The sequence below is a fragment of the Paramisgurnus dabryanus genome, chromosome 23 (assembly GCF_030506205.2).
Source record: "Paramisgurnus dabryanus chromosome 23, PD_genome_1.1, whole genome shotgun sequence".
Lineage (NCBI taxonomy): Eukaryota > Metazoa > Chordata > Actinopteri > Cypriniformes > Cobitidae > Paramisgurnus > Paramisgurnus dabryanus.
This window is the reverse complement of record NC_133359.1, coordinates 15,249,768-15,273,964: the sequence shown is the minus strand read 5'-3', so window position 1 is coordinate 15,273,964 and position 24,197 is coordinate 15,249,768. Positions and strand designations below refer to the sequence as shown.

Here is a 24,197-nt window from a genome sequence, read left to right as displayed (position 1 = left end):
TATCAGCTAAAGTGAAACTTTAAATATGAAAATTACAAAAATTACAGTATTGTGCACCATGCCACCATTAGATTTGTTTTGCAATGGTGGGTGACCATATATAATTATATCGTTTTAGGTTACAACCAGTAAATACAGAAATAAAAAAAGAATGAGTTTTGATTTATTTTGTGTACATATTTCATGTATTTTCTGTTTGTATCTTAATAGATATGGATGGTTATTAAAACTTTGCTGGTGGTGGCCTTAGACTTTTGTACAGTAGGCTACTGTATATAAATGCAAACATCACTTGTCATTTTAGTTGCTCTCTTCGCAAATATACACAAGGACAATACATTTACAAATAGGATTTAATTTCATGGGTCCCACAGAACAGTTATGATCATTCAAAAAAAGTACAGTGATAAATTAAAAAGAAATAGGCACAACTTGTGATTTTGCAAGGTCAGTTTTTTGCAGACACAAATGGTACAAATAACTTGATATTACCTTTCAAAATGGCCGTCTCTACTGAAACATCTTTACAAACAGTAAAATGCTGTTTTACAGAATACCATTACTGTAGGTCTGTCCATTCAGTTGACAAGATTTTGCTCATATTGCATTAAGTTACTTCGAAGCGCATGCTGTGAGGTTGTACCATTTTGAAAGGATTAGTGGAGACGGATCTACTGTGGGTCTTGAATCTGAAACATTCATTTCTTGAAACATCAGAGGACAAAACAAAACGACAAAACAAACTTTTCATAACCAAGCCACCATGTTCTTCAGCACCATTTATATGTCTGTCATTGTGACAGTAGCTCTGCAGTACTGTTGTATATCATTCTCCTTATATATGTTTTTTTTAGGTGCCAAAATAATATATTTTAAGATTTATTTCTATTTTGCTATAATTATAAATAAGATATCTGATATAATATGTTGAAAAGTAAATAAAATTATTTGGTTTTCACAGCTACATACTTCAGGGGTACTTCGATTGAACCAAACTCAATAGGCCCAGACTACGCTCTGTTTAACAGAGCAAAATTATTTGTACACATAAATGTTGAATACATAAAACAAAACGCATTCACAGAAGAAAGCATGGATGCCATATTATATTTGTGATGCCTAAATAGATGTATAGTGTGCATCTGACCAAGATAAATTGTGTAAATGACATTATTTTAAGTGTAACAGAATGGGGCTTTTCACACCTAAAACTGTTAAACATGGGCGATTTTCGTAATGTACCCAGGACAAGTAATTCCTACTGTATACCTTTGGCACCTCAGTTCTCAGGGGCAGTGCTTTATAACCCAGGTTAAATGTGGTACTACTAACCAAGAGATGTTACCCTTAACAGGGAGACCTTTCACACCAGACTGGGTACTTTGCGCCTGATTTCATGATAAACCAACTGTCCTGGAAAGTATGTCCAGTATAGCTTTGGTTTCGGATAAATCCTTGATTTTGGATCCAGTCTAGCTGTAAAATCTCCTTACATTGTGTTGATTTTAAATGCTTTAAACATTGTGCTTTGAACAATTTCAAAACCAAGCTTTGCACAAATTAACCAATAACATCTTTTACAGATCACATTGAACGTATTTGTAAGGCTTTACACCAGTCAGTAATACTCAAGTAATAAGAGGCGAACGTAGTTGCATTGTAGCCAATATCTGTTTCGTAAACACACTGGGTGTTTTTTCTGATTTTAGCATTTGTCTTAAATAGACATCAAAATTATATCATTAACATGACACGTTACAAAGAGGCTTGAAACCACCATCATGCGACACCTCATATAGTATGTGATAATGCGGAAAGACGAAGAGCTGGAAAGTCATTCGAGAAAAATATCTTCTGTCGGACAGGAATATTCCATGTGTTGTTTGCTGAATTGTTGAAAGGCTTTCCTGTTTGAAAAAAAATGCAGGCATTAAGTCATATATGCGTAAGTCATATTTCATCTTTTGACTGATCAAGAATTAACAATATTTACACATAAATACACTATTCTACATGGCAGAATTCTATCCCAATTCAAAGGCTGGATCTTTCTAAGACACTTCCTTCAAAAATGAGGACTTGGTCTTCGAAGGACGCAACCTCTAAAGTTCACGAAGAGAACCGAAATAAGACGATCTAGCCTATGGAGGATCCAAGGTTGCACCACCTGCTGTTCCCTTCCACCGCCCCCTGTCAGCTGGACACAGCAGAGGCGTTTCTGCTTTATTCAAATAAATATGGAACCAGAAAAAATATTTTATTTTAGAAAATATGACACAGATTAAACCAAAGATATTTAATATTAACCAGATGCATCACTGCTGTTGTTATGAATGGGGGAGATTGCAACAGTCAATATGGCCACTCTAGTCCCGCCTTTTAGTAAAAATGATTACAGAAATAATATTCATACAAAACATTAATACAAAATAATCCTCCTAAGACCCGAGCTTTGGTTTGGCTTGCATTTCAGATTTCTTCCAGCTATTTGGGGTTAGGAAGAGCCAATAAATATAATAACCAAATATTTTTCTTTGAACATGAAGCAGTGTAACTGTCCACGTTTGTGTACAACAGCTTCCAGTTACACAGAATTAAGAATCTTGGTGCAAACAACAAAAAACACCAGGTCTTAGGAGGTTATAATACTAAAACACTGACAATAACCTGTTCTGCAAAATACACACTTTAATTTAACAAAATAATTCAATGTTTATTTTAAAAAAAAAATGGAAAAAGAATGACACATTTTGAGCAGTCTTCGCATTGGGACAGCCTTACTAGCTTTCAGTGGCGCTGCTGTGATGCAATCAGTCTTGGAATGCAGCCTTCGGAGGACAAAGCCTTCGAATTGAGACACATCTATTAACATAATTCAGCCCTTTGACCAATCAGCAAAAATATTCTATTGTTCTTGATTAATCAGCAGAAAGATTGTGGCTTTTTGACTAATAAGCTAAAAGATTCTGAATTTTGGAGCAATAAGCAGAAAGATTCTCCCTTTTGACCAATCAGCAGAAAGATTTTGACTTTTTGACCAGTAAGCTAAACGATTTTGAGTTTTGGAGCAATAAGCAAAAAAATCTGACTTTTTGACCAATCAGCAGAAAGATTCAGAATTTTGGAGCAATCAGCAGAAAGATTCCTACTTTTTGACAAATCAGCAAAAAAGTTCTGAATTTTTGACCAGTAAGCTAAAAGATTTAAAATTTTTGAGCATAAGCAAAAAAAATCTGACTTTTTGACCAATCAGCAGAAAGATTCTGACTTTTTGAAGAATCAGCCAAGATTCTGACTTCTTGACCAATAAGCTAAAAGATTCTGAATTTTGGAGCAATAAGCAGAAAGATTTGGACTTTTTCACCAATCAGCAAAAAGATTCTGACTTTTGGACCATTCAGCAAAAAGATTCTGACTTTTGGACCAATAAGCAGAAAGATTCGGACTTTTTGACCAATCAGCCAAAAGATTCTAAATTTTGGACCAATAAGCAGAAAGATTCCTACTTTTTGACCAATCAGCAAAAAGATTCTGACTTTTTGACCAATCAGCTAAAAGATTCAGAATTTTGGACCAATAAGCAGAAAGATTCTTACTTTTTGACCAATCAGCAAAAAGATTCTGACTTTTTGACCAATCGGCAAAAGGATTCTGACTTTTAGACCTGACTTTTAGATCAAAAGTTAGAATTCTTGCTTTTAGACCAGATTTTGACTTTTTGACCAATCAGCTAAACGATTCTGAATTTTGGACCAATAAGCAGAAAGATTCTGACTTTTTGACCAATCAGCCAAAAGATTCTAAATTTTGGACCAATAAGCAGAAAGATTCCTACTTTTTGACCAATCAGCAAAAAGATTCTGACTTTTTGACCAATCAGCTAAAAGATTCTGAATTTTGGACCAATAAGCAGAAAGATTCTTACTTTTTGACCAATCAGCAAAAAGATTCTGACTTTTTGACCAATCGGCAAAAGGATTCTGACTTTTAGACCTGACTTTTAGATCAAAAGTTAGAATTCTTGCTTTTAGACCAGATTTTGACTTTTTGACCAATCAGCTAAACGATTCTGAATTTTGGACCAATAAGCAGAAAGATTCTGACTTTTTGACCAATCAGCCAAAAGATTCTACATTTTGGACCAATAAGCAGAAAGATTCCTACTTTTTGACCAATCAGCAAAAAGATTCTGACTTTTTGACCAATCAGCTTAAAGATTCTGAATTTTGGACCAATAAGCAGAAAGATTCTTACTTTTTGACCAATCAGCAAAAAGATTCTGACTTTTTGACCAATCGGCAAAAGGATTCTGACTTTTAGACCTGACTTTTAGATCAAAAGTTAGAATTCTTGCTTTTAGACCAGATTTTGACTTTTTGACCAATCAGCTAAACGATTCTGAATTTTGGACCAATAAGCAGAAAGATTCTGACTTTTTGACCAATCAGCCAAAAGATTCTAAATTTTGGACCAATAAGCAGAAAGATTCCTACTTTTTGACCAATCAGCAAAAAGATTCTGAATTTTTGACCAATCAGCTTAAAGATTCTGAATTTTTGACCAATAAGCAGAAAGATTCTTACTTTTTGACCAATCAGCAAAAAGTTTCTGACTTTTTGACCAATCGGCAAAAGGATTCTGACTTTTAGACCTGACTTTTAGATCAAAAGTTAGAATTCTTGCTTTTAGACCAGATTTTGACTTTTTGACCAATCAGCTAAACGATTCTGAATTTTGGACCAATAAGCAGAAAGATTCTGACTTTTTGACCAATCAGCCAAAAGATTCTGACTTTTTACCCAATCAGCTAAAAGATTCAGAATTTTGGACCAATAAGCAGAAAGATTCTTACTTTTTGACCAATCAGCAAAAAGATTCTGACTTTTTGACCAATCGGCAAAAGGATTCTGACTTTTAGACCTGACTTTTAGATCAAAAGTTAGAATTCTTGCTTTTAGACCAGATTTTGACTTTTTGACCAATCAGCTAAAAGATTCTGAATTTTGGACCAATCAGCAGAAAGATTCTGACTTTTTGACCAATCAGCCAAAAGATTCTAAATTTTGGACCAATAAGCAGAAAGATTCCTACTTTTTGACCAATCAGCAAAAAGATTCTGACTTTTTGACCAATCAGCTAAAAGATTCTGAATTTTGGACCAATAAGCAGAAAGATTCTTACTTTTTGACCAATCAGCAAAAAGATTCTGACTTTTTGACCAATCGGCAAAAGGATTCTGACTTTTAGACCTGACTTTTAGATCAAAAGTTAGAATTCTTGCTTTTAGACCAGATTTTGACTTTTTGACCAATCAGCTAAACGATTCTGAATTTTGGACCAATAAGCAGAAAGATTCTGACTTTTTGACCAATCAGCCAAAAGATTCTAAATTTTGGACCAATAAGCAGAAAGATTCCTACTTTTTGACCAATCAGCAAAAAGATTCTGACTTTTTGACCAATCAGCTTAAAGATTCTGAATTTTGGACCAATAAGCAGAAAGATTCTTACTTTTTGACCAATCAGCAAAAAGATTCTGACTTTTTGACCAATCGGCAAAAGGATTCTGACTTTTAGACCTGACTTTTAGATCAAAAGTTAGAATTCTTGTGCTTTTAGACCAGATTTTGACTTTTTGACCAATCAGCTAAACGATTCTGAATTTTGGACCAATAAGCAGAAAGATTCTGACTTTTTGACCAATCAGCCAAAAGATTCTAAATTTTGGACCAATAAGCAGAAAGATTCCTACTTTTTGACCAATCAGCAAAAAGATTCTGACTTTTTGACCAATCAGCTAAAAGATTCAGAATTTTGGACCAATAAGCAGAAAGATTCTTACTTTTTGACCAATCAGCAAAAAGATTCTGACTTTTTGACCAATCGGCAAAAGGATTCTGACTTTTAGACCTGACTTTTAGATCAAAAGTTAGAATTCTTGCTTTTAGACCAGATCTTGACTTTTTGACCAATCAGCTAAACGATTCTGAATTTTGGACCAATAAGCAGAAAGATTCTGACTTTTTGACCAATCAGCCAAAAAATTCTAAATTTTGGACCAATAAGCAGAAAGATTCCTACTTTTTGACCAATCAGCAAAAAGATTCTGACTTTTTGACCAATCAGCTTAAAGATTCTGAATTTTTGACCAATAAGCAGAAAGATTCTTACTTTTTGACCAATCAGCAAAAAGATTCTGACTTTTTGACCAATCGGCAAAAGGATTCTGACTTTTAGACCTGACTTTTAGATCAAAAGTTAGAATTCTTGCTTTTAGAACAGATTTTGACTTTTTGACCAATCAGCTAAACGATTCTGAATTTTGGACCAATAAGCAGAAAGATTCTGACTTTTTGACCAATCAGCAAAAAGATTCTGACTTTTGGACCAATAAGCAGAAAGATTCTGACTTTTTGACCAATCAGCAAAAAGATTCTGACTTTTGGACCAATAAGCAGAAAGATTCTGACTTTTTGACCAATTAGCAAAAGGATTCTGACTTTTGGATCAAAAGTTAGAATTCTGACTTTTACACTAGATTCTGGCTTTTTGACCAATCAGCTAAAAGATTCTGACTTTTGGACCAATAAGTCGAATGATTCTGACTTTTTGACCAATTAGCAAAAGGATTCTGACTTTTGGATCAAAAGTTATAATTCTGACTTTTACACTAGATTCTGGCTTTTTGCCCAATCAGCTAAACGATTCCGATTTTTAGACCAATAAATATGATCACAAAGCACGTGTGGGTGAATCAGTGGGTTGTTGTCGTTTTTATGGAGGACAAATTGCAAATTTGTAAATTTTTTGTCAACCATGGATAAAATTAGCTAATGTAATTTGTTCGTTCTCGAATCCTTAACGCTCACTGCTCAAACCTTTCAAAATACGATGCGACCCCCCACAAAACTTGCTGTGGCCCCCTTGTGGGCCAGGAGGGACCCATGCAGTAATGCACAACTTACCCTACAGATGTGGCCAGCTTTGTGGTGGTATCTTCTGAAAAGAAAACATGACAGGCAAACCTCTGGCATGCTGGATGTTTTGTTATTAGTCCAAAATACCTAAAGGACAGAAATGGGGCAGATTTACATTTATTTTATAATCCTGCCATTTCATTTCCCATTTCATTTCTTTCTGCCCAGTAGAGGGCATGCTAAAACACATTCGTTTGTGTTTCTGTTCATACTCACTTGTTGTTTTTCGGATGACATCCACAAAATGAGATGTTTTTTAACTGAAAATAGTGGAAACACTTTTCACCCTGTGATAAAAAAAGATAAGGTTTAATCAAGAGCACTAAGTCACAGGACCAACATGTAAGCCGCAAGCACTTGATGCCAATGCAGTGTGACGTTGTCACAATCTGTGCACAGGCGATTAGAGGACCAGAAACCATTACATCATGGTTACGGATTACCATTCAGACGATTCATTGCATAACAGCCGTAACAAAAATGTTGCTTCACTGAACACATAAGAGTAGAAACGCTAAGGATCAATTGGGTATAAACTCAAAATTCACAATTTTTTAAACAAGATATAAGATAAAGTCTCAGGTGTGCCAAAAATGTGTATGTAATTTCAGCTCTCAATACCCCACAAATCAATTTCTATAGTATGTCCAAAATACCCCTATTTGGGTGGGAGCAAAAAAGCACTATATTCATGTCTGCACCTTTAAATGCAAATGAGCTATATCTTCTCACTCCCTTACCAACAGACCGTGAGTGCTTTTGGTTAAAAAAAGATACAATTCCTGTGAATACAGTCTGGAACAATCGTATCTTTAGCCACATTTGCGCTACAATGTGCTAAAAAGGACATTTAGAAAAGCTTTTGGGTAAAACAAACCAGTCAGTCACTGGCCGTGGGCGGGGCTTTGTCAGTGTGATGTCACATTAACAAGAGCATGAACATTAGCAAAACAGCATGTCTAATGAGACTGCTTTGGTTTGATGGGGATTAAAAAAGAAAGAGAGGGTGGATTTCTTTCATTGTAGGGTTATTGTGTTAAAGGCAGGGTGGATGATTTTTTAAAAACACTTTGGAAAAGGGAGGCGGGCTGAGTACCTAAACACACTTGTACCCATCAGCAGTAAGGGGCGTGTCTACTAACCAACATCATTGCCTGGGTTGCGTATGTGTGGGGCGGGTCTATCAAAAGAAGGTCCAGATTTTATTGTTCAAGTGATTTCAAATGTCGACATTGGCTTTCAGAGATCATGCACCCCGCCTTTAATACACATTTATGTCTAAACACCTTGTAAAAGTGGATATTGCATAATATGTGCCATTTAAAATAAAAATCACATTAGTTAAAATACCAAGTTCTAAAGGTACTTATACAGGAATAACCCATGCACATGGTGGTAATGTTTCGGAAATTTATTCTGAAATATACAAACCCTTCCAGAAGTCCGACAGTCATCCTGAACAATGATTTTAACTCCTCTTGTATTGATTTCCAGAATGCAAGGAGAGGGGGGGCTAAACTGCATTGTTCTTCTGTTTGATGCAATCTGTTTACATAATCGGATTACATATGAACACATGTCAGCGTAATTACTATGCAAATATATGTAAATTAAGGCCAGTATTCGCAAATACATAAAGGGCTTGCATACCTTGTGCATAGCGGCACAAAGCACATCATTCCCTTTGTGAAACGGCACTTGAACAGAACCGAGGAACTTCACCCAGAATTTATCCAACCATTCACCTTTAACCTCTGAATAAAGAACGGGAGACAAACTTCCTCAAGATAAACAAAAACTCAAATGTTTCAAAAGTGCAATATGTAATTTTTTGGGTTGAACATAATCACAAATCAGATACTGAGCAAATACATAAAAAATCAGTGCTCATGACATAAATTTAAATTTAAATACTTGGCAGGCACTTTCATCCAAAGTGCCCTACAAGGTCTACATATTTTTATCAGCATGTGTTGGTTCGAACCCATGACCTTTTGGGCAATGCTCCACCACTGATCCAAGGTAAGAAACTATCCTTACCATAGCCGTAAGATAGCCGATTTACAAGAGCAAGCAAAAATAAGTTCAACATCTGATTTTAACCCATTTAAGATAAGTACGTAAAGTGACCTGCAGTTTTATGTTCCAAACAGAGATGGCGATATAGAGGCAAAAGTTACGAATTGCCTAAAGTAAAGGAAGACTTTACCTTTCGTGTCTTCATCTTTCGTGACCTTGACGGCGTAAAATGCAGGGAAGACGCCTTTGGATCCAGTGCGCATGTTGTAGGCCTCACACCATAGATCTTCCGCCTGAAACTCTATCAGTAAGGGGTCGTCCGTCTCCAACTCCAACTCATCATCATGGCGAGGAATAAACCTTTAAATTTAAAACTTAAATTTAAAACATCTTTAACAAGAGGTTCCTTGTAGGTTCTTAAGACTAGAAAAAGTAAAAAAGGGATGGTTCTTGTAAGAAGCTTTGACTGAATGGTTCTTCAGGAACCCAAAATTAGATGTCTTACCTAAAGACTGCCCTGTGGCTTTGTTCTCTTTCCTCTCCATTAATAACACACGAAAAGTGTCCAAACTCAGCACCTAAGAATGAAAACATAATTTAACTAACTAGATCACTAGACATTTTATTAAAAACTGATAGTTAAATGTCATCATTTTGATCCTAGGTGGAAGAAACCGAGCTACGTTACGTCCAGCACTTACCAGAAAACCGCGACCGTCCATTCCCAAAGACATTCATGAACTTGCGGGACCGTGGCATGTCTGAGGTGGTGTCTGTGGTGGTGTCTGTCAAGCACGAAGTGTCTCTCCTCATGCTCCTCGCTCCCGATTCTTCATCTTCATCTACCTCCTGATCCTCCTCATCCTCATCGATGGCAGACTCGTAGACGGTATTGTCGCTGTCGCTTTCGTAACCTTTGTAGCAGTCTTTGATGCTCACTAGCTCAAGTTTAGCATGCTCGTCCACCACCAAAGTGTACTTTACGGAGTCGTACGTCAGTCCGGAGGCATCCGTGCTGACCGCCGAGGTCTTTGAAGTCCCTGTGTCCTCTTTTGCCGCTTTAGACTTGTGAGATTGAGTCCACTGGCTATTGTCACCCGGGTCACTGAGACTTACAGTCCTGCAAGGGGGAGTAGGTGGGTATACCTCATCCTCCTCACTAATAGATGGGTTTGCACAACCTGCTAATGGATAATAGTGAAGGGGAGGTAACTCCGTGTCCGAACTGATGGACATACGATTGCTGTCGCTGCTCTGGGACAGAAAAGGTCGCTCGTGGTCGCCGTTGACGGGCGTAAGGTGGATCTCCTCCGTGGCATTTCCTTCTGATATTTGATAGTCCTTGTTTTTGTCAACAGATGGGTCACACGGACCCCCATTCTCAACAGGATACTGCACTTGTTCCCGATAGCCGTTCACAGTGTGATAATGGGCTTTTTCCTTGCAAACGGTTCCAGAGTCAACGACGGCCTCTATCACCTGCCTAGATTTTTCCCTCTTAACCGCCTGCGTGTTGGGCGCCATTGTGGTGGGGTTCTTCAAAGACTCTTTGTCCTGTTGCTTGGCTCCAGCTCTCTTTGTGGTGGAGGCGGGGCCTCTTGGTTTGGCATCAGCCCTGGCCTGAACTTTGTCTCCATCGGTCAGGCCGACCTTCTCAGGTTTGGGCGCCACATCCCCTGTTACACACACATTTTTAGAAGATAAGGTAACTTAATGGAGAAAACACCAAAAGAGGATTATTGAAAAAATGTCAACTAATACTCTGGGAAATGCTTACGTTACATTTCACTCAGCATAGGAAGCCATGCAAAGTGGTTTTAACGAGTATAGTCAGGAAATGTCACGATCCTGTCGGCCATGTGTGTGTTTAGTCTCGTTTCTAGGGTCTTGACAGCCCCCGTATCCTTGTCTTGTGTATGTGTGGAGAGTCAAGTGGCCTGTCTCTAGTCTTGACCCCTCCCTCCTGTTCCCTTGTTAATTATTTATTAACAGTTAAAGGCTCTCTAAGCGAATCTGCGAGACGTTAGTTATTGTTGACGTTTGAAACTGTTTTCAAACAGACGGAGCGTAGCTAACTCCTCCCCCTCCCTTCCGTGCTTTCATGAACGCGCCCAACCCCAACCCCCACCCCCAAATCCTTTTTGTCGTTTATTGGCTGGAATACTTTGTTTTGTTTTGTGATGCTAGGTTTGGCCACTATGTTGATATTGCCGTTTGTGAAGCCTGGGCTGTCTACAGAGATCGCGTTTTTTTACAGTTTGATCAGCGGACAGGCAGCAAGCAGATAGTGAAGAGATGTTTCCGGTATGTAACAAAAAATGTTTTATGGTCTAAAACGCTTCAATTCGCTTAGAGCACCTTTAACGCCCTTCACCTGTGTGTCCTTGTTCCCTTATTTAGTTCTCCCCTATTTAATGTCCTTGTGTCTGCTGTTGTGCTGGATTATTGTGTGTCCTGTGTGACACCATCAGGAGTTCTTTGTCTTGTTTTGCCCCGTCTTGTTATGTGTTATTATTTGAATTCTTTCCTTGTTTACCCCCTCAAGGGTGTTTTTGTTACTTAATTAAAGTCTTTGTTAAGAGCTCTCTGCAATCTCTCCCGTTAATTCCTGACGGGAAATATAAGGATAATTTGTTTATTTGGTCAGTTTAGCGTTTTCTTAATGAACTTCTTTACTGTTGTAAAGTGTGGGGGTGAAAAGTTGATCATTTAATCTTCAAATTAATATAACTAAGGCATTTTTTAGAAGCCTAATCTTGGTCTTGTTTTAAAGAAGACAATTTAAGGTATTTCACTGAAGTGTCTGGATGTGAAAAGATTAAATAAAAAATTGTCATAGCAGTTTAAACGTATTTTAATAAATAAAAATAATGCAATAACATAATAGTTTTATAAATAAAATGATATAAATTTAAATGTTTCAGAAAAGAAATGATGTAACCATGATGCCATAAGTCTCAAGTAGTTGTGATCCAAATTTCAGGTTATATAATACAGAATTGCACGTTACAATAAAGTTGTATTTGTTAACATAAGTAAATGCATTAGCCAACATGAACTAACAATGAACAATATATTAAATGTAATTTACATTTACACGTATTTATTGAGCAGTCGCTTTTATCCAGAGCGACTTACAAATGAGAGAGCATTTGATACACTTAACCATACATTTGCTTATGCCAATTGTGCATTAACTAACGGTAACAGTTACAACTTTAAAATGTGTTAGTGAATGCTAATATTAACACGAACTACAATAAATAATGCTATAGAAGTACTGCGCATTGTTAGCTAATGCATTTACTAATGTAAACAAATACAACCCTAATGTAAAGTGCGACCACTATTACAGGCTTGCTAAAGACAATACTGAGACACGACAGACATCAGACAAACTCCTGTGCGTAAGCAGATTAAAACTAAAATCCCATTAACGTAATTCAAGCACGTAAACACGTTCGCATTTCGTAGAACTGAATACTACAAAAACAACCGCAGCTTGATCATTATTTATAAATCTTTTCTTTATGATCAAGTGTGTAAACATCAAACACAATTACAGAGATGACTAACAGCTGTTTGTTGGATTTATAAAAAGCATTTGTCAGTGTAGCTAAATGTTAATTTCTCTATATTGCATAAAAGCGAGTTTGAAATATGAGTTGTTATATACAGTCTCAGCATCTCAGACAGGATTATTTGTGTTGAGTGCGTGGTCATGACTCACCCTTAATGTGTGGTGATGAAGAATGAGTTTTTTTCTCTTTCCTCCGGTCTTTGTCACCGAATGAATTGTTATTTATTGTGTCCTGTGATTAAAGCAGAGAACAATAATAAAATACATTATAGTAAACACATTGTATTCTTGAAATATCTCTCTTAATATGTAAATAACAAAGTGTGCCTTTGTATAACCTTATGGTACATAAGGTGCATAGAAAATGTATGAATGTAGATCAAATTATTTATTTTAATAACAGATACTGTAGCACACAGTAAATATTATTAGGTTTCAAATAAAAAAATGTACAATAATGGCCAAAAGTGATGACATTTTTATATTTTATAAAAAAAATGCATTAAATAATGAGTATGTATGTTGCACTGGCGTGTCTGGAGTATAACCTAAAGCTCAACTTTGAGAAGAATTTAAGGACGCTTGGCCAAAAAATAAAAATAAAAAGTTTATAAAACAAACCCTGATCAATGGTTACACAATATAACCACAAAAGATGATCAACAAATCATAAAATTGTATGCTTTATTACCTATCAGCTATTTGTGTATCTGATCATGTGTATTCAAATAAAATACAGGTTGCCTAATATGCTGTATTTTTGGCAAATTATTTTGTCAAATTAATAGCTTAAAGGGATAGTTCACCCAAAAATATAAAAAATTCAGATAAAATATGCTAACTTACAAGAAAACATTCAGACGCACTTAGAGGGTTTTGCATCTGAGCTCTTCATATGAAGTTCTTACATAGAGTTATTATGTTTTTAAGGTTAGAACTTTAAAATAACATGTTTAAACATTTAAATAGACAAAGATTTGTTTTCTTTCCTCCATTTTGGATCAATTGTGAGATTTTGATAACATTCTTGGCAACCACCACACAGTGGGAACACAAACACACACATACGCATTTACGGGAAAAGCAATTTGATACCTTTTACTAGGCCTACTATATAGCCGACTCACGATCGACCACTCTGCTATGATGCACTGCTATGACACTCCTATATATTGCCATAGAAACGCACCCATTGATGATGCAGGAATTGGCATGCGTGTGCTAGTGTCACTGTATGCGTAAGTGTGGGGGTAGATGGGAATACACAGTGCTGTTTGTAATAGAGGCACAGACACAGATGGTGATATAATGCTTCTAAAAATGGTAGCAGAAAAAGAAACAGATGGAAGAAATTCGATCCCAACCGTTCCCCGTGATCTACAGTTGATTAATAATCCAGTTTGGAGAAAAGGAGGCTTTCTCGGTCTATTACTGTTGGCTTAATAAAATCAGACCGGTGATTGAAATGGCAGCCTAAACATGGTGGCACATATCTGATACTTTTCTTATCATCTTTCATCATTTCACACTGGTTTTCAAAAAGAGATTTGTTGTTTGTAAGTGTCAATTAAACGTAAAATAAACTCAAAATGGAAAGTTCACCCAAAGAATTAATACTTAGTTATTTATTCAACACTTTAGGGTCATTTTAGGGTTTTCTGGTTACTATGAGAGTGGATGGTGACTGAGGTGGACTTTCATAAAAAAGTCTGTTTTCTGAAGAACAAAGAAAGACATTTGGGGTTCAAACGACATGAGGGTGAGTAAATAATTACAAAATTTAATTTTTTGGATGAACTATCCCTTTAACATGCGTCTGCATTTGTTCAATTTTAAAAGTTCTAATAATAAAGTAGCCAACTATTTTTACAATTATTTTTTACTATTGTTATTATTTTGTGTCAACATGAAATTAAAGGGACAGTTCATCCAAAAATGACAATTTTGTCATCCTTAAATCACTGTGTAACAAACCTGTATAAATATATTTGTTCTGCTGAACATAAACGAGGATATTTAAAATTAAACAGGAAACAGAAGCACCATTGACTTCCATAGTAGGAACAAATACTACTAAGAAATTCAATGGTGCTTGGATACAAAATTTCTAAAAATATCTACCATTGTGTTCAGCAGAACAAAGTATTATAGGTTTGTAACAATATGAGGGTAAGTAAATAATGATTGATTTTTCATTTTTAGGTGAACTATCCCTTCAAATTTCTTAAAGCAACACTATGTAGTTTCCATGTAAAATGACTTTCTGCTCCCCCATGTGGTTGAAAAGCGCAACAGTGCCTGGTATCAGACACTCTTCTGCAGGCAGGGGGAGGGGCGGGGCTGTGTTTCCTACCCTCCACCACCACTTTCAGAGTGTGCTTGTAGCAGCTAGGAGGCTGCTCAGGTTGCAGCAACAGTACAATTTGTCCAGTTTAAAGTTGTTCTATCACTGAAATAATTTTAGAGACATTATTAAAAGGTAAAAAAACTACATAGTGTTGCTTTAATGCGCTGTCATCTGTGCATTTTATCCCATATAAAAAAGTCCTTTCCTTTTCACTGATGATGACATCACAAATCCTCCAACCACTTGAATTTTTATTTGGGTGGGAATCCAAAATTCCTAGTGGTTGGAATCCACTAGGAATCCAAAATGCTCCATTTTTTGATTCCTATCGTGCATAAAATTTGTACTTTCCATTCATTGCCTTGAGTTTTTAATATCCTCATATTATGGAATTTAAATCCTGTTGACTTGTTCGCCCTTTACTTAGACGTCAAAATATTTCCGCCTCAATATATAGAAATCTCTCAAGAATACTTTCCATTGTTTTGTTCTCTATCCCCGTTCACTTTTCGTGTAAAAGCTCTTTGCTAATTCCTCAAATGCTCTCTGATCCCACGGGATGCGCCAATACCGCAGACGTAGAGCAATCTGACAAGCCAAGATTACAAGATTAAAGAGAGAGAAGCACATTTACAGTCATCCACCACCATCTTCTATAGTCGACAAACACTTTGTTGACCTGAATGTGATGACGTTCAAATCAACCATCAGATTCAATGCACTTTATTAAAACACCTATTATGTGACAAATAGTATGTGACCCTGTCTGTGAAATCCAAGCTAAAATCCCATAATCTAATAATGAGATTAGGAGCATTAAAGTTTGATTTATATCACATTGATTTCAATCTTTGACATGACCTTACATAGTTAATATTAAAGATATCAAGGTTATATTTTCACAGAATGTGCTTTATGTAATGTAAGAATGATTTTTAGTAAACAGTAAATCACAAAAAATTACTTTAGCTGGGATTACTTTAGACTGGATCACAAATATCTTGCTACAGGAGAACAAAATCATTTAAATTTGGAAAGATCTGAGGGTGCATAAGTACAAGAAATTCATTTTTGGACGAACTGTTCCTTTAAATAGTTTTTTTTTTTTACATAATTTAGTGCTCTGTATTGAAGTGACATCACATTATATTGTCGTTCTAAATCACACAAATCTATTTTTGTTGAGAATCTCAATAACTAGAAATGCCATTTTAAAGTGGACTGTAAAAAAATAGGACAGCAAGCAGCACAACAAAACATTATTTCAGGTCATCCCGAGTTCAGTAAAGTCTAAGTTGGAAGTCTTTTCAGGACACGACACAGTGATGGGCAATTACTTAAATCATTCAGTTCCCCCTCTAGTAGAACAGCGGCCTCATTACCCAGAATGCTTTGCAAACAGAGAGCTAGAAGGCCTGGATACCGATGATCTACTACAAACTCCCCATATAAAAATCACTGCAGAGATGAGTATTATCTGCAGACATCAACACACATATGTTTCATTTATGAGGTCTGAGATGTCTTCAGATGTCGTGGTGTAATGATTTGTTTGAGACATCTAATATTAAAGGTGCAGTGTGTAATTTTTAAAAGTATCTCTTGACTGAAATGCTAAATAATATACAAAACTATATTATTAGGGGTGTATAAAGACCTTTCATAATGAACCGTTATGTGTTTATTACCTTAAGAACGAGACCTTTTTATCTACATACACCGAGGGTCTCCTTACATAGAAGTCGCCATTTTGTGCCGCCATTTTCCTACAGAAACCCTTAACGGACAAATTGTTTTACCAAGTTGTCTCCGACGATGACATGTTTGTCCGGTGGCAGCCACCATAGCTTCTCTATGTGTTTCAAAAGCGAGGGGTGAGCAGTGGACTAAGCCGTTGGTTGCAATTCGCAACCTCACCACTAGATGCCGCTAAAATTTACACACTGCAGCTTTAAGGATGTCCACATTTTGAGGGAACTAAAACAGTAAATTTGTAAACCCAGCCAAAATTATATTTTATGATTAAAGGGATAGTTTACCCAAAAAATTGTCATCTTCGTGTTGTTGTAAATATGAATTTCTTTTTTCTGATGAACACAAAAGAAGATAGTTTGATAAATGATGGTAAGCACACAGCTGATTGTAACCATTGACTTCCATAGTAGGAAAACAAATATTATGGAAGTATTGTGAAAAAAGATGAAGAAGATATTTTGATAAATGATGGTAAGCACACAGTCGATGGTACCCATTAAATTCCATTTCATTTGTTTTCCTACTATGGAAGTCAATGGTTACAATCAGCTGTGTGCTTACCATCATTTATCAAAATATCTTCTTCTGTGTTCATCAGAAAAATAAATTCATACAGATTTGTAACAACATGAGAATGAGAAAATTATGACATCATTTTCATTTTTGTGTGAACTATCCCTTTAACTGTTTTCTACATAAAATCATCCTACATAATGTAAATATGCATTCTGTGAAAATATAATCTTGATATCTTTAAGGTCATGACAAAGATTAAAATCAAACTTTGATGCTCCTAATCTCATAATCAAATTATTAAATATGCATTTTTAACATTGACCATGTTAACTGCATTATTACTATAGTATTACATATGTGTACCCCACTGTATAACACACAGATCAACAAGTTCAATCAAATGAACCTAGTCACCATATAACCTCCATCTGTCAACAAGAAATCCAACAAGAGCAAGGGTTAAACTCCCATTTTCTTGTTTCGTATTGTAGGGTCCGGTCCATTAAAGTGCCGCCCCCTGCTGTTTGACCCCATACAGGTCAACAATAACGATCCACTGTCTCTACCTCTTGTCAGATTGCATTACACATGGAGGGCGGCCAGCGGTGATTCATAGCAGGTGGGCCGAGCGAGCGTTCGCAAACGGGAAACGTCAGCGTAAGCATCAAAGAAAACCGAAACTACATGCCAAAGATTAGCATATGGATGAAGATACACCTTAAAAATGTCCATTTAAAGGAGCATGAAGTAAAGGCATCATCGGCTGAGATCTGATTGTGTGTCGGACGCATACCAAGAAGGTAGATTCCTGTTTGTGTGGAGTATGGAAATCATCACCTCATTTTACTACACAAGAATTTCATTTTGCATAAAGGTCACCACCTGCTTCGAATATACAATAACAATTCTCTAAAAGGCCACGGGCGCCAACAAACAAAACCGTCATCTCACCTGAGTCCTTGGCACTTGGGGAAAAAGATTCAAGGTGGTGGGTCTCTTGGGCCGATAGGTATCCATGGCAACAGGAGGGATGAAATCCTTCAGCTTCGGCTGGATGACAGGCAGCCCAGCTCCCTGTTCCTCTCTGTGGTTGTCATCCACGGCATCGACGAGCTCTAGCCGCCTGTCGTTCTCCTCTTCCTCCCCTTCTTCCTGGATTCCTCCCTCTGCATCAATTAGGTCCAAGTGGAGCATCTCCGTCTGCAGTTCCACCACCCCCCTCCTCCGGCCGCTCCTCGGCGCTCCATTGGCCGGCTGAGTCACGTGATCCTGGGAAGAGCAGGCAGCAGAGCTTTAGAGGCAAGAGAGAAGGAGCTGCAGTCAGAGGCAGCCAGCCAATCAGAGGAGACGGGTGACATCAGCCTGTGGCTGCTGTAAGGAAAGCTAATTCAATCGGAGAACAATGAGGCGTGTCACACGACATAGACAACATAAACACACCCAGAAATAACATTTCGACAACATTAAGGGAGTGATGGGCGTCCAGTAACAAATTAATAGCATATAGCAAAGGTGTTTGTGCAAAGAAGATGAAAAAGGATATAGATGGTAGTGATTTTTTTTTAGGATACAGGGATTCATTGGGATTAATCGGATGTGATTGGATTTGACTTCTCCCATTTGCTTTAACATCTAATGACAAAGCTGCAAATCGACACAGTCTCACCCACTCACACACATTCATTCAAATACTGCTTATACAGGATTGGTTTTCTACAGAAAAATGCTGATGGGGTTTTTGACCCAGAAAGCTATTTTTGCTGTGGGGTAAACAGAAGGCCAGAAAGATTTTTCATCATACGACCGAGTGTATCACACAATGCTGAGTAGATGTTTGGTTTCGGGGTGGAGAGGGAAAATTCAATGACTAGGGCACATACACACACCCACATACACGTCACTTGTTGTTATAGTAGGGAACTCCCTTAATCCTATTAAAAAAAAAATATATAAAGTAGAGAAAATCCTAATGTTCAAGTAAAGGAGTATTTTTGCTGAGATATTTTTACTCCTATACATTAGAGTTGCATCCGAAATCGTACTGAATTAGATGAAGTGCCTACAGCTTTATAATTTAAACAGGATGTGTGGGTGCAGAATGAATACATTTTGGACATATTGCATCCCTATGTTTTCATGGTCATGTGATCCATGTGTTCTTTGACCTATGACGTAATCTAAGTAACTGCTACCATAATTTACGTATGCATTGTTTAACCATCACAAGAAATACATTTCTTACCTAAATCACTAAAGAGTCAGAAAAATAGGTCAAAATATGTACCCCAAGTACCCTTTAAAAAAGATCCTAATATGGTGCAGATATACATTTGGTACAAATATGTACCTTTGAGGTACTAATTAGGGATGCATAAAGATTATTCGCGATTAATTTATAGCAGAATAAAAGTTTTCAGTGTGTGAACTGTGTAAAATAACTTTGCATAGATAAATGCACACACATGCATGTATATATTTAAGAAATGTTTACATGTGTGTATACATTTGTATATTTATGTATATTTTATAGTATATATAAATACTTAATATATAAATATAATATAAATATATTTTTTTCTAAAAATTATACATGCATGTGTGAATATTTATAAATAATTATTATAGGCCTACACAGTTCACACACATATATGATGTAAACAAAAACGTTTATTCTGCTATACTGTATATTAATCGCGATTAATCGTTATGCATCCCTAGTGCTAATATGAACTCTTTGGTACCTATATGTACCTCTGAGGTGCTACTATTTTACAATTAAATGTAATTTTATTTATATAGTGCTTTTCACAATTGTTTAATTGTTTTAAAGCATCTTTACATTAGTAAATGCAAGAGAAAACACAGAAAAATCGATAGACAACATAAGCAGCAGAGTACAGTGGCTAAGATTAAACCATACTAGCGAACGTAGTAATAATGTAACTCCTAGGAGAAAAAACATCCCGGCTTTTTACACTGAAAAAAGTATTAATTAAATTTTCTCAATTTTTTAAGGTAAGTGGTTGCAATCAATTTATTTCAGCTACATTTAAACAAAAGTGTTTTGTTTTGCATTTCTAATTTTTTTGGTTTAAATGTAGCTCAATTAAATTGATTGCGACCACTTCCCTTAAAAAAACAGTAAATCGAATTAAATTGAAGTAAAGTAAATTTTAGTAAAGTAAACTCTTTATCTTGACTAATTTGTTCTGAGAGTATATTCACTTTTTTGAATTTGCTCACGTTGGCTAATAGTAGTATTCATCACATGTACACTTAAAGATTTTGGTCATCCTGGTACTTTTCACGTAATGTTTTTGAATAGGCCTATTATGAATTTGAATATACTATTTGCCTCATATACTAATTTTTGCCTACTACTGCATATATTATGAAAGTAGCCAATTCGGACACAGTGTAGGTGTTCCCGACCTTATTGTCAGTTTGGAAAATGTAATCCCAAAGTTGAAGCATAACATCACATCCCAAACCTATTCAAAGAACAGAATACATTTTACCTAATTTTAAACACAATTCAACTTAATTTTATAGTAAGATCATGTAAATGTATTAAACATTACATTAATAAGACAGATAAATACCGGACAGAGCTTATACTAGTTCCAGAGTAAAAAGCTTGTGAGGGGCCTTAATTTGAAAACTTCTTGCCTTGACATATCTTAACATATATTGTTGCCATTATTTTGCTTCAAGATGCACACCAGTATTGTTTTTGTAAGATATGTTTGTAAAAACTACTTAAATGTCTTGGCCTAGTCCTGGATTAATCTAAACCCTGTCTGGGGAAACTGCTCCTAAATGAACCTGTGACATAACACTTTCTTTATGACTTCTGAACCCACAATCAGATCTGGATTTTAGCCATTTAAGATTAGCTACAGGGTCAGAACACATGTAATGACATGTGTACAGGGTGGCAGCCTGGCACACCTTCAAAACCTTCCACTACAGCCATTACACTACTACGTAACATTGTTTAGATTTAATAAAATTGTGCATGCATTTTTTTATAAACTGAAATTTGTATTAAACTAGATTCCTTTTTTAAAATAGGTTCAAGCTAAAACTTTACCCATGACCTACATAAAACTGAATTAAAATTGCAAAGAATGCTTGCAGAGTACAGTGACAGAACAATTCAAACATTTTAAAACATTTCAACAGTGGCGGCCGTTGACTTCTTTTTCCGAGGGCCCACGATGCGAAGTTCGTCACAACATGTATGTAGCCCGTCATGTGTGTGGTTTGTCATTTCAAAATATGTGTTCTGCGCGTCGAGTGAACCTATGTGAATCACGTTTCTTGTCAAAATAAGTGCCTGCTGCAGACGCATCTAAAGGGTTTATGATAAAAGAGACGCTCGCGTTTGCCAGATACTCATATAATCACATACGTAATCAGAGTTTACTGTTAAGGGAGTGTCTTGCGTGTATTTTGTGAACGTGAGCGTCTCTTTTATCATAAACGGTTTTGATGTGTGTGCAGCAGGCACTTATTTTGACAAAATACATGATGCACATGGTTCACATGACGCAACAAAAACATATTTTGAAAACACGAGTAACACACACGACACTCCGAACACATACCTTTTAATTTTGTGTGTAGCCCAGTAAATAAAGGCTATTTAATATTTTTCTCACTTGAGTGCCTTGGATTTTTGCGTATTTAGTATACTCCGAACACATATTTTGAATTTGCGCCCCTCGGATGAGCAGTCACGAGCCGCCACTGCATTTCGGTAGTTTATATAATGACCTTACTCCTAAATAAATGAATATATGTGACCCTGGGGCACAAAATCATCATAAGGGTCAATTATTTTGAATTTGATATTTTTACATAATTTGAAAGCTGAATAAATAAGATTTCCGGTTTGTTAGAATATGACAATATTTGGCAGATAACTACTTGAAAATCTGGAATTTATGGATGCAAAAAATCTAAATATTGAAAAGAAAATCACCTTTAAATATGCCCAAATGAAGTCCTTAGCAACACATATTACAAATGATAAATAAATATTTTGCTATATTTTCATGGACAAGATCTTAATATACAAATGATTTTTAGCAAAAAAATCCATAATTTTGACGACTTGTGACTGGCTTTGTGCTCCAGGGTAAAGTGAAATATAAATGTAAACACATATTTAAATATACATTTATAATGTACCTTAAAATAATTATTAATAATAATATTAATAATATATATAGATCATAATTTTTTTCCATAATAATATATCATTGATGTCAACATTTAAAAATTACATGACTCTTTTAGCTAAAAATAAAACAAAAATGTAAAAGTTTAAGTAAATATTTTACATACATTTATAAAAATAGAAATAACAAACAAACATTAGCACAAGCTAAATAAGATTTATTTAAATAAAAAAATTGCTATGCATGTATATTATGCATTCATAATCATTAAGAATTAAAAAGATATAGCTAATAGAGGATGTTAAACAAGACTGTATTCGGTAGACCAGTAGGTCACAGATTGAAACAGTGTGTTTAATAGACTTACTTTAAAGTCCAGATCAAGGTGGTCAAGCATGCTGCCATTCTCATCAGTGATTTCTGTCACTTCTGATAGGTCATCATCGTCATATTCATTCAGACTAATGTCACGAGTTAACCTGCAGAGCCAAACGCAGATATTAAAACGCCACCAGCATCATACAATCTTTGAGGAATGTACAGTCTGATAAAACCTTCTGGTTTAATTATAGGTGGTAATTAAATGTAATCAATTATAATATAAAGATTATATTAGCACAGTTCTGCTATTTTGGATTTTCTAAATTTCTACAAAAGGATATTTTTGTCCTTTCTATTTTCATGACATAGCCGATGATTTTGGGTGCAGTCAAACTAGTGGCTTAAGTTTAAAAAGATTTAAAAGCACTCAAATCTGCTGAATCCCCAGTAAGTCCTGCTTATAAACGTGCGATCATGCAGCCGCAAATAGGTTTTAACAAGGTAACAAGATAAACATGACAATTTAAAGTGATTAAAATCAAAACATTAAGGAATAGATGTAACTTTACGTTAAAGTTACTTTGTCTTTTGCCCAAGATTTTGTTCAGCACAAGAAGTTTGATCTTTTAGTTACTTTTACAATTTCGTAACATGGACGGCTAGCACTCAACATAATAAGTATATCTAATATTAGACCAAAAGCTACATCCGCACATATTAAATTACAAAAACCTCTCGGTCGCACCCATAGTCCTACGCATTTCCTTCTTGATGCATAAAAGTAACATTTTAGCTCATAGTATCCCACATTTACGTCATACAAGCTGATCCAAGGTCAGTTAAGTACGTCTCGAAAGGCCGAAATGGGGACACAGCTGTATTTGGCTACTGTACCATTTCTCCCACTGTTCTTCCATCCAGCTGTCCCCATCCTCTCTGGAGTCCATGGCCAGGCTGAGCACCATCTGCGGGGCAGGGCGGGGTGGCGTTGGACCCTTCTTGGGGGATCGATGAGGCTGGCAATTATGGCACTTTATCCTCAAGCACCAACCCGCCGTTCTGGTCCCTTGCAGAAATGTCCTCCAAAAGGTCCTCAGGGGGGGTTACATCAGCCACAGGAAGCCGTGGATGTCCTCACTTCCCATGGAAAATGTACTACTGTGCAACCCTGACACTCCTTGGACTGGCTGCTCCGCGTGCGTCCTTCAATGAAGCCATTAAAGTCAGTGGCGGATGACTGTGAGGGAGAGAGAGACAGAGAGAAAAAGATAGAGGGAGAGAGAGAGAGGCGTAGTCCCTCTAAAAGGGGTGCCTGGTGATTGATGGTCCAGATCAATGCAGCTCAAGTTGCCACCTCCACAGAGGAGCAGGCCAGCAGTAGTGCAGATGATGTCAGTTTGGATCGATGTCATTGATAACAAATAAAAAACATCTGCAAGGCCGCCTGTGATGAACACTGTATAATTACAATTCATTACTGTACAGTTTATCACTGCC

At 36.3% G+C, this 24,197-nt stretch overlaps 1 protein-coding gene across 1 annotated transcript; it reads right to left on the bottom strand.

Moving 5' to 3' along the window:
- Nucleotides 1–241: 241 nt before the first annotated feature.
- On the bottom strand, nucleotides 242–23,925 carry mapk8ip1a (mitogen-activated protein kinase 8 interacting protein 1a). The gene is made up of 12 exons (XM_065291641.2): nucleotides 23,595–23,925; nucleotides 22,747–22,858; nucleotides 18,145–18,462; nucleotides 12,726–12,807; nucleotides 9,697–10,671; nucleotides 9,501–9,573; nucleotides 9,186–9,355; nucleotides 8,627–8,730; nucleotides 8,408–8,521; nucleotides 7,193–7,263; nucleotides 6,965–7,063; nucleotides 242–1,907 (listed from the first exon to the last, which is right to left on the bottom strand). The coding sequence occupies exons 1-12, from the start codon at nucleotides 23,663–23,665 to the stop codon at nucleotides 1,835–1,837; spliced, it is 2,262 nt and encodes a 753-aa protein (XP_065147713.1). The 5' UTR covers nucleotides 23,666–23,925; the 3' UTR covers nucleotides 242–1,834.
- Between the last annotated feature and the right edge of the window lie 272 nt (nucleotides 23,926–24,197).

Bases quoted from the DNA above. Each gene is read 5' to 3' on its own strand.
- mapk8ip1a (XM_065291641.2), bottom strand. From the start codon at position 23,665: ATGGTGCTCAGCCTGGCCATGGACTCCAGAGAGGATGGGGACAGCTGG. The intron at 18,463-22,746 runs GTAAGTCTATTA...TGCTCTTCCCAG, and splicing joins ACCTTGATCTGGACTTTAAA to GATCACGTGACTCAGCCGGC. The intron at 9,574-9,696 runs GTAAGTGCTGGA...TTTCATTCTTAG, and splicing joins TGGACGGTCGCGGTTTTCTG to GTGCTGAGTTTGGACACTTT.